The sequence below is a fragment of the Hypomesus nipponensis genome, chromosome 27 (genome assembly GCF_054491055.1).
Source record: "Hypomesus nipponensis isolate SF chromosome 27, ASM5449105v1, whole genome shotgun sequence".
NCBI classification, from domain to species: Eukaryota; Metazoa; Chordata; class Actinopteri; order Osmeriformes; family Osmeridae; genus Hypomesus; species Hypomesus nipponensis.
In genome coordinates, this window is record NC_140387.1 from 13,346,880 (window position 1) to 13,357,766 (window position 10,887).

The 10,887-nt window shown below is 40.3% G+C and overlaps 2 protein-coding genes across 2 annotated transcripts; one reads left to right on the forward strand and one right to left on the reverse strand.

Moving 5' to 3' along the window:
• Window positions 1-599: 599 nt before the first annotated feature.
• On the reverse strand, window positions 600-9,377 carry lyrm7 (LYR motif containing 7). The gene is made up of 5 exons (XM_084693712.1): window positions 9,227-9,377; window positions 5,402-5,474; window positions 1,091-1,161; window positions 798-879; window positions 600-698 (listed from the first exon to the last, which is right to left on the reverse strand). The coding sequence occupies exons 1-5, from the start codon at window positions 9,242-9,244 to the stop codon at window positions 628-630; spliced, it is 315 nt and encodes a 104-aa protein (XP_084549838.1). The 5' UTR covers window positions 9,245-9,377; the 3' UTR covers window positions 600-627.
• On the forward strand, window positions 9,290-10,612 carry hint1 (histidine triad nucleotide binding protein 1). The gene is made up of 3 exons (XM_084693711.1): window positions 9,290-9,547; window positions 9,694-9,798; window positions 10,288-10,612. Exons 1-3 carry the CDS (start codon window positions 9,437-9,439, stop codon window positions 10,450-10,452), a joined length of 381 nt encoding a protein of 126 aa, XP_084549837.1. The 5' UTR covers window positions 9,290-9,436; the 3' UTR covers window positions 10,453-10,612.
• The last annotated feature ends 275 nt before the right edge of the window (window positions 10,613-10,887 follow it).

Sequence of the window (10,887 nt, forward strand, 5' to 3'; positions counted from 1 at the left end):
AATGAATTATTATTATTATTGTATTTCTCATGCTGAGAAGGGATAACTTGCCCTGCTATGTATACAATATACAATGGACAAGGTGCAGGCATACAGAGGGAAGTTTTCTGCCGAGTTGATAGCTGTCTCGGGTTATACAGTTAGATGTCACCTACCAGACAATCAGAAACATCACAAACTGTATCTGAAATATTGACAACTGAAAATATTTTGAATATGGATATTTTTCTAAACTCGCATATAATGCCTAGTAATTTGAGAATTGTATAAAAAGAAACTTTGGACAGTTCAAGTATTACCTTAATTGACTATAACAATATTCCAACATAGCAGTAGTAGCAGATGAAAAGAGAGCAGCAAATGTATAATGCACCCTCACTTGTGAGTTTAATAGTCAAATCAATAGCTTGCACAGTTAAGTGACTATATCTTACAACAATAAAACAGGTAACACATAAAATATCGTCCAGTAAAGTCTAAATATTTTGAAAATAATTTCCATGTAAGTAATAACCTTTTGTCTTTTGACAGTCCAAATTGCTCTTCATACACAGGAAATAATGGTCTGGACAAATTACAGTAACATTGTAGAGGCAAGATCTTAGTACTAGAATGATTATTTTATTGTCACGATTTTGTCCTTGGTTGATCACAGTATGGCACATTCTCCAGAAGAAGGCTCTTTCGGGGTCGAAGCTCTACAAGATGAAGTAAATTGGATTATTATCGGAATGCAAATATTTCCTTTTATATTGTATTGTGCAAGACAAAAATGAGAAGGCATGGAATAAACTTACGTATAGTACTTTGTGATAAATGCTCAGCTTGAATGACATTTAGACGAAGAATACTTTCCACATCGGAGCTCATTTTTATCATCTGAAAGTATATGGCAAACAGCCAAATGCAGACAAATTAGCTATTGCAAGACACTGATTGATGTATACAATGATAAAAAAAAAAAATCTTTATGATCCACAGATGTCCTGCAATAAGGTTATTTTTTCTTCTGGTGTACATATTCTCTTTAACTCAGCATATGTTACTGTGTTTACCTATCAGTATCACTTGGCATTATTAGCTATTTTACCTTATTTATGTTTTCTTCTGAAGTTTCCTCTTTGTTTTTTCTGTATTCCTCATTTATTTTTAACCTTGCAGCTGTAAGACAAAACAACTTGAATCAATACCAGGTTATGATATTATCATACTTAAACACATAGGTTAATTGTAATACTTTTCAAGCAAGGATAGGTAGCTATGATGTAGTACTATATGCAAGGTTGGCTCCAAGGGGGGGCATTGGGGCGCAATGTCCCCCCCAAATGGAATGCTGTGCCCCCTCCCAAAAAATGTTTGTTAAAGTATAAATAAGAAATACTGGCATTGGCTATAAATTAAATATCAAGATGGCTACACATTCCTGCAGAATATTAAGGTCTGCTCTTATTTTGACTCTCAAATGCTTTGTAAATGCGTGCCCCCCTTGTGAACCCCCCCCCCCATTTAATTTGTTCTGGAGCTGAGTCTGACACCGTGGTGAAGCTAGTTTCATATTCGACATTCGTCTCACATTCGGAAGACACTACTTTGCAGCGTCGCCTTAGGGGCCGGGTGAAAACTATAAACCCATACAATTTTGAAAAATTATGACTTTTATAATATTTTTATGAATATAAAACCTCAAACAAACAGCAGAGTGTTCCAACAATGTCTGGTATACTTCCACAGCCTTTCCTTTCTAAATAAAATAAACAAATAAATAAAAAATTAATGATAGAAAACCGCTAATCTATGAAAATAGCATGAAATCCTCAATAAACTAACTTTTTCAGGCGTGTGTCAAAAATCTCAAATATACACCAGATTATTCTAATAATGTCTGACCTACTACCACACCCTTTATCTTTTCAAACTTGTGTCAAAATCTCAAATATACACCAGATTATTCTAATAATGTCTGGCTTACTTCCACACTCTTAACTCTTTCAATCTCTGAAAACAGCATTAAAACTGTGCTAAACTAAATTCTGACCAATGGTCACACAGCTGCAGGTCAACCGGGAGCTAGTCTGTGGTTTGATTGTGACAGCATAACCAACGTTTATTTGCACCAATATGCTTTCCACCAAATGATCAGAGGACAGCCAGCAAAATGGACAGGAAGGGACCAGGAACTCTGTGTGGTCCGTCATAGGAGACCAAAGTCCACTTGGGGACTATGTCCAACATTGTCACAACAGCAACCAGGCCGATGTTGACAGCTAAACCCCCCCACACCACAGGGGAGGTTAGATGGGCAACAGAGAGAAGAAAGTATAATTAGAGAATGCAAAGCGACAAACAACAGTTACAATAACAGTATGGGTAAGGTCCCCCCCACCAGTCAAGTGTGATTTAGTGCAGTTGTTAAGCAAACTAAAGAGTTTTTGATGTAGCCCTAAACGCCAAGACAGCACCAGCCACCCTAGAATAGAAAATGAAGTATGTTCCAGGTAAGAGAAACCATATACACGAATGCTCAGTAACCTGATGCATTTGTTGGAGTTGGAGGAGGCGGGAGGCGACCCCGGTGGACAGAGGTTGTATGTTTGAGTTCTCAACCGATCACCATGTTGTGGTGAGTTGGGTCATGGGGTGGGGGAAGACTCTGGAAAGACCTGGTAAACCCAAGTGAGTAGTGCGGGTAAGCTGGGACCATTTGGAGGAGGCCCCTGTTCACGAGATCTTCAACTCACTCTTCAACCTCCAACTGAGTTTCTCAGGTAACCCTGCAGAAGTTGGGGGCATTGAACCGGAGTGGGAACTGTTCAAAGCCTTCATTGATGAAGCCACGGTGGAGAAATGCAGCTCAGGTAATCTCTGAGGTAGTCAAACAACTCCACAGTGGCAAAGCCCGGGGATTCTTGCCCTTCTTGGGCGATCGAATCCCTGTACATCCAAAGCCAGAGTTGTGTCCGGGTCTCCGCAAGGGCTGTGTTTTGTCACTAATCCTGTTTGTGATATTAATGGAGAGGATATTGAACCATAGTTGGGATGGGGAAGGGTTGCGGTTTGGTGGGCTGGGGATTCCATCGCTACTTTTTGCAGATGATGTGGTCTTCCTGTCATCATCAGTCCGTGACCTTCAGCACTCACTGGATCATTTCGCAGTTGAGTTTGAAGCGGCTCGGATGAGGATCAGCACCTCTAAATCTGAGGCCATGGTTCTCAGGAAACCGATGGAATGCTTACTCCGGGTAGGGAATGAGTTCTTACCCCAAGTGAAGGAGTTCAAGTACCTTGGGGTCTTTTTCGCGAGTGAGAGGAGAATGAAGCAGGAGGTTGGCCGGAGAATCGGGGCAGCAGGGACGATACTGCATTCGCACCATGGCACCGTTGAGCCGGAAGGCAAAACTCTCAATCTACCGGTCAAATTTAGATCCTACCCTCACCTATGGTCATGAAAGTTGGGTCATAACCAAAAGAACTAGGAGTACAAGTGGCTGAAATGGGTTTCCTCAGGAGGGTGGCTGGTGTCTCCCTTAGAGATAGGGTGAGGTGCTCAATCATCCGTGAGGAGCTCGGAGTAGAGCCGCTGCTCATTTGCGTCAAAAGGAGCCAGTTGAGGTGGTTTGGGCACCTGGTAAGGATACTGGTAAGTAAAGGGTGTGGAAGTAGGCCAAGCATTATTAGAATAATCTGGTCTATATTTGAGATTTTTCTGTACAATTTTTTAAAGATTATTAAGATTACCAAGGATTTCATGCTATTTTCAGAGATTAGCGGTTTTCTATCATTCTTTTAAAAACATTATTGTAAAAGTAAAGGGTGTGAAAGTAGGTCAGACATTATAAGAATAAGATGGTGTATATTTGAGATTTGTTGACACAAGTTTGAAAAGGTTATTGAGATTAGCAATGATTTCATGCTATTTTCAGAGATTAGCGATTGATTTGAATGTTGTTAAAAACGTTATTGAAAAAGATAAGGGTCTGGAAGTAGGCAGGGCTCGAAATTAACTTTTTGGCTAACCAGCCAAAATGGCTGGTAGATGAAGTGTGTATTTAGGGCTGTCCCTGACTAAGATTTTCTTTGGTCGACCAAGACTCGACTAATCGAAAATTGAATTTTTTTTTTCTTCTATGAATGTCACAATGTTTTTCATCAAACCTTTTTGTGTGACGTTTTACCTCACTGTTTTAAGAGATAATATGAAATAAATACATACGTAAGAAGGGACATTGACAACTACACAAACAAATGTACAAACATGTTTCCGATCTGACTCAATGTAGCTGCTGGACATTAGCATGAGCGTGTTAGCATGAGCGAAGTAGGCTAATTTATGGCTTTCAGGTGGTAGGCTACATCATATTCAACTTCTAACTCAAAAATAAACCGTTGTTAGCAGAGTTCGCATTCAAAATTATTTTAGTCACCCGGTACTTTGTAAATGTACTGTAAATTAAATGCTGCCATACCACAGATTTATTTGCCATTTTGCCTAATAACACCGACAAAGTAGGCTATGGCAGAGTTTGTAGTTTGGCTGCCAATTGTGCTCGTGCCGTGCGCAAAAAACAGACAAAACAAAGCACAGATTAACGAAAGGGAAAACAATAACACATTTTCTTTTAAATATAAATATATATATATATATTTAGTCCCTTTGTTTGTCTTAAATAATATAATCTACAATTTCTGTAGAACATTTCTTTAATTCTGCAATGGTGACACAAGCGGGAATCAGATCTCACACTGCGATACGGCAGCTCGACAAAAGAAATCTTAGTCGACCAAGAGCATATCGACCAGAAAATCGACTAGTCAACTGAGTCGGGACAGCCCTATGTATATTTGAGATTTTGAAAAAGTTTGAGATTAGTGAAGATTTCATGCTATTTTCAGAGATTAGCAATTGATTTGAATGTTGTTAAAAACTTTATTGAAAAAGTAAAGGGTGTGGAAGTAGGCCAGACATTATTAAAATAATCTGGTGACAGTTTGAGGTTTTATATCCATAGAAATATAATCAAACACATACATTTCCTAAATTGTATAGTTTAGTTTTCACCCAGTCCCTAACTCGACGCTGCAAAGTAGCGTCTTCCGAATGTGAGACGAATGTCGAATAGGAAACTAACTTCACCTCGCTGAGTCAGACTACATGTCGTAGGCTACTTAGCCTACAACATTAGACTTTGAATTAGGATATTTAGCATACAATGTAGTTAGATTAGCTACTGTATATATTATATGTTATAGAATATAATTACAGTGCAATATTATTACACTGTAATTAGAATAGGATGCATGCAGATTGCAGAAGCAGCCTGACCTAATGTTAGCACCGTAAATGCCAAACTATCCATTTCCCTATGCACAACTAGAGTAGCCTATACCCTGTACTAATTGCTACCTGTCAATGCTCTATCGTCCTCTTTGAAAACATCCATTCTTGTCCGATGCAAAGCTTTGAACGCTTTCAGTACCTGCACGGAAATAAATAACCATGGAATAGACACAATCTTGGGTAGCTAGCTACCACTATTTGGCGAAACAAGTATTCCTTAAACAGCTAACTGTCAGTGTCAACACTAAACGGCAGATTCAGCAACACTAAGCCGAGTTATGCAGGGGGGTGTTCCATCAACGTCGATTAAGGAAAAGCAAGACTTATTTCAACGAGAGTTCCGTTCCATTAAAGTGGCTAGTTCTAGCTACGTAACCAATGTAACTTATACTTCGGAACTAGCCTGCTCCGTGTCAGGCTAAAAGTCCAACTAAACAGACGGGCTCTGGCTAAACTAAGATGTGTTGCAAATTATTTCAAACAGGCAGACACAGAATCTCAAAAGACAGTTCCGTTGAGTAAATTCTTGCGCGCAAAGCACTTTGTTCGGAAACATAAGTGCAGACTTTTTGAAGCGCAGACATTAATGCATTTACGTGTTTACTTCATCTCCAAATAATGTATTTATTTAAATAAACAAGTTAAGAAATAATGTCACTTAAGCAGGGGCGGTTTTAGGCACGGGCCGACCGGGCTGCTGCCCGGGGCGCCACGAAGTTAGGGGCGGCATTTTCCGCAACTTGTGTGTTTGGCCCTCTGCTGGCCAAAAAAGGTATTGCGATTGTGCCACTCGTACCATGTACTCTGTTGGGGCGGCCAGCGGCGTAGGGGGCGGAACAAGATTTATTGGTCCGGGGTGGGGGACTCCACCGGGGCGCCAAATGTGCTATGACCGCCACTGCACTTTAGCCTAACTGTTTTCAAAAGCCATTGATACATTTACATAAAATAAGGCCTTAGAAATTAAGCAGAGCGTATAGACAAGTTACAATCATTTATGGCATAGGGCCTATCCGTTTGACAACACTGTGGATGAAGGTGCTCAGATTATACAAAGAGCGTTTATCCCACCAGCCCCAAGGGTCTTCAGAGACAGAAGTAATGCTTCCCTGACCAGTATATGTGGAAGAGGTATAGGTTCAGCACGCCAGCATAGTTTATCTTTATAGATTTTATTGTCATTCTTAAAAAATATATACATAGAAAAACACTTTAGCAACTCGCAAGGATGGCAATGAACACATAAGAGCAGCCTACCATCCTTTGTAGAAAGTAGTAGAAAGGAGAGTAGTAGACTATAATAGTAGAAATTAGGGTAGTAGACTGCAGTCTATGTAGGTAGGTCTAGACTATGTAGTCTGCTGGAATCACACACAAGGAAGCAAACTCACTGTAGCCACGCCTTGACCACTGTTCAGTCTGTCTGCATATCTGTGTGTCTTTGCATGTGGGACATTCTTGGTTCTTGGGACAACAGGTTGGTGCCTTAAAAAGGTTTAGCAAAGGCAACTATGCCAGGAAATATGAAGGGTATACCTTGCTCCAAAGCAGTACCTGAATATTATCATCAGTTTTCCAGGTCATCTTGAAGCACAAAAAAATCAAGGAGACTTTTTATTCAATTGTATAAAGCATTTTCATTGTTTAAAATAGCCTATATATTGACAAGCCACTATATTACTTCATCCTCTCCTTCTGGCTTCCCCAATATTATATGTGCAATGTACTGTCCACATGGTGTATCCAGGCCCACTGGAAGACTCAGGGGGTGCCTGGTGCCCCCAGGGTTGAAAAAACATTTCTAAAATGCCCTCGAGTGGCAAAAATGTGTCCCTACTGTCTGCCATTCAGATTGTGAAATATGCTTGAGTGCCCAGGGTGCCCCTTTATGTAATTCAAATGATAGTATGCCCTCTATAAATTTCAAAACATGTCTTAATGAGTTTCTTTATAGTAGAGATGTAATGTAATGCAGTACCCTATATGGTTCCCCTTACAATGGTCTAAATTTGACTGTTCCTGTGCCCTTACTTCCAATAGAAAAGGGTGCTGTTATGAAATGCCCTTTATGCTACCCTTACATATGTCCCAAATGGTGCCCTTTTCAAAAGACGATTAGATGCTGTGCCCAACAGTTTCCTCTACAATGTGCCCACTAGGGCATGCTTTACCAAAGTGAGGCTGTGACAACAGGAGCAGCCCTTTAAATGTTTCCACCCTGCCCTTCAAACAGCCAAAGCAGACCATATTAATTGGAAATCTGGGGCAGCTGTCCATACACTGTCATACAGAATAGTAATATAATAATTATATTTTCATCACAGTGAACTGAATTTGGCATCAACAACATGACTTCACAAGGATCACAATGACTCTTGCTTAGACTGTTGCTCTTGTTGGTTAATGGTAGCCGATTTAAACTGTTGTATTCTATTTTAGTTTATCCTATTTTTATTGCTTTCCTACAGGTACACTTGCACTTAGAGATTCATGTAGTTTAATTGTAACTTGCTTAACTACATGCTCTTATGGTTTCTTCCCTTTAGCACTTATTTTTTGGGTTGTTCACAATGTGTGCTTCTTGTTTTTGGGTAACTGCAATGCTTTGGGGCTATCTTGTTGTTGTTATCATCAGTGACCTATGCACTTCCAAGCTCTCTCTTGGAAGTCGCTTTGGATAAAAGCGCCTGCTAAATGAATAAATGTAAATGACTTTGAATATTCTAGACTAATAGGCCTACATTAAACAAATGGTTTTGGCATTGACATGCTTCTCGAGACTACTGCTTAGACTACTTATGTTTTGATTAAAAAGAGACTAAAATACAATTTTCATTGACTTAAACTAGACTAAATGTCATCAGTTTACGTCGACTAAAACTAGACAAAAATAGTCATGGATAAATCTGACTAAAATAAGATTATGGTTAATGTAGGGTGACCAGACGTCCGGATTTCAGCCGGACAGTCCGGTTTTCCAACCTTTTGTCCGGACCACTGTTGCGTGTCCGTCTTTTCGCCCTTTTGTCCTCCTTTCTGACCCTTCACGCCCACCGTCGCAATTTACTACTCGCGCAAGTTTTCCGATGTCAAAAATAAAGACATCCTTTCTAACCTACGTGGAGTTCAGAACTCCACTTTGCCATAAGAGCAGCCAAGATCAATATCATACCTTCTGTAAGTTCTGTCGCATTGACATTGACGTGAGTAGTATGGGGAAAGGGGCTTTAAGCATGCCTACGATACGCAACTGCACAAGGATAATGCTAGGCTATTATTCTCAATCTCCTGTTGAGAATATTGGCCATAGGCTACTGTCACCCAGAACAGTTGCAGACAGCTCATCAAATTACGCTAATTATCAGTAGGCCTAACTGCATTTAGTTATGTTAGGTAGATTTGGTAGGCCTACAATTTATGCATTTTAATGGTCGTAATGATTTGACAAATGTCTCCCTTGCCGTGTTAATTGCGGATACATTGACCTTTTGGGGGGGAAAAAATGTTTTACGCTGCTGAAAATAACACTTTGCTGGTTTAAGCTTTGCTTTTTGCGACATAACTCCTCTTTTCGACGATCGACTGATCTGGGCTGCACAATATGCTTATTGAGGTATAGCTTGATTTAGCGTTGCCTGTTTGTGGAACGGAACGTTAGTTGAACGGCTTGGCTTAAGTATAAATTGACGTTTACCCAAGACTTATTCGTGTAAACATAACTTGCGTTAGCGACGTTGATGGAACACCCCCCTGGAACAGAGATTAATTCTCGTGTTTTACATTTCACATGGACATAAGAAAGGAATAATGTATTTTAAAACAAACAACAACAACAAAACTAAAACCGTTGTGGTATTACAGCTGTACATACTGGACGTTTCTACAACTCACCTTCAACCGAGTCCCCATCTTAACATCAGAACGTGTCGTAACGGACTTCCTGTCAGAATGTGAGGATAGAGCCAATCCCAAACGGTCTGCGTTCTTTTAAACCAATAGTTGTGCTGTAAAAGTCCTCAGCCAATGGACTTTAACCATATTGAGTGTCTAAAACCGAGCCCCTGAGAGTGGAACGTGGGATCATGCACTCCAGTTTACGCCATGGCTGACGAGATAACTAAAGCGCAGACTGCCAAACCTGGCGGAGATACAATATTTGGGAAAATTATCCGCAAGGAGATTCCAGCAAAGATTTTCTATGAAGATGATCAGGTGTGCATACACTAGTGTCATGCAAACCATATTGCCTTTGTAGCTACCGTGTTAGCTTGCTAGCTAGTTATGAATTGCTGTCGTTAATACGATATTGCTACCTCTAACCCTCACCCTTAGGCCTAATAAAATATGTATTTTTTCAGTGCATTGCCTTCCACGATGTGACTCCACAGGCACCCACTCATTTCTTAGTTGTCCCAAGAAAACCAATCGTCCAACTGTCTAAAGCAGAAGATTGTGATGCAGTCGTAAGTAACTAACTTTTGGAAGGCTACTGGACATGTCATTGTTCATCTTACTGCACTATCAACGTGGTATTGGAGTGTGTATCTGTAGTACGTAACCAAGTGGGTTGATCTGTTTGAATGGGAGCGTAGCCAGACTCATCTGCCAGAGAAAATAAACCATTAACTCGCAGATAGTTTGGTTCCCGGGCTAGAGCTGAGGAGGTGGACTAAAAGCTTCTCTGCATTGCTCTGCATTGCCTGCTGCAGTGGACTATCCAACCATGACCATTAGATGGCGTTCTTGATCTTAAATTGGAAACACTCAATTCCCACAATGACTCAAATATTCTGATCTAGCCTTGCAACATCTAGATTTAAAGTATTGGAATTCAAAGCAGGATATGATTTATCTTAAACAATCTAGGATTTTGATACAAAAAGGACGCACTGTACATTGACTGCTTAAACTCATTCGTTTTATTTGTTTTATCTTGACCTGTGGCGTCTCAGTTACTGGGTCACATGATGATCGTGGCCAAGAAGTGTGCTGAGCAGGTGGGCCTGCCCAAGGGCTACAGGCTGGTGGTCAACGACGGCCCGGATGGCGGCCAATCAGTCTACCACATCCATATCCACGTGATGGGTGGGCGCCAGATGGGCTGGCCCCCTGGTTAGCTGATCCCTGCTGCTGTAACAGACATAACTTATGTCACTTCTGTATTCCCGTTTCAACAAAATGCTGTCCCCTTGCTACTCTATGGGATGTCAACAACTCTGTCATGTAGACTTAATGGGGAACACTTTCTCTGTTGAATAAATGCACTTCACAAAGGCAGGCTGAGTGATGTTTTTCATTCTTTTATCGTGATGCATAACATGTTTAATTTGTTTAGTACATGCTGAAGAAAAAGTTATGAAAGTTATTCTACATTAATGGCACAGGATATTGTAGTTTGGGTTTACATCTTTATATTGTGTGCTGTGTGCATGCATTAAAGTGCACCCACATCTCCAGAATCACTGAAAATGAAATTGTTTTGCTGCAAAATGACGAAAGTATGCCCATATCTGCATGTGTACAAATAAATTAATTGATGATTAATTACACTT

Bases quoted from the DNA above. Each gene is read 5' to 3' on its own strand.
- lyrm7 (XM_084693712.1), bottom strand. The intron at 880-1,090 runs GTAAAATAGCTA...ATATACTTTCAG, and splicing joins CAGAAGAAAACATAAATAAG to ATGATAAAAATGAGCTCCGA. The intron at 699-797 runs GTAAGTTTATTC...TTCATCTTGTAG, and splicing joins TTTATCACAAAGTACTATAC to AGCTTCGACCCCGAAAGAGC.
- hint1 (XM_084693711.1), top strand. From the start codon at position 9,437: ATGGCTGACGAGATAACTAAAGCGCAGACTGCCAAACCTGGCGGAGAT. The intron at 9,548-9,693 runs GTGTGCATACAC...GTATTTTTTCAG, and splicing joins TTTTCTATGAAGATGATCAG to TGCATTGCCTTCCACGATGT. The intron at 9,799-10,287 runs GTAAGTAACTAA...GTGGCGTCTCAG, and splicing joins CAGAAGATTGTGATGCAGTC to TTACTGGGTCACATGATGAT.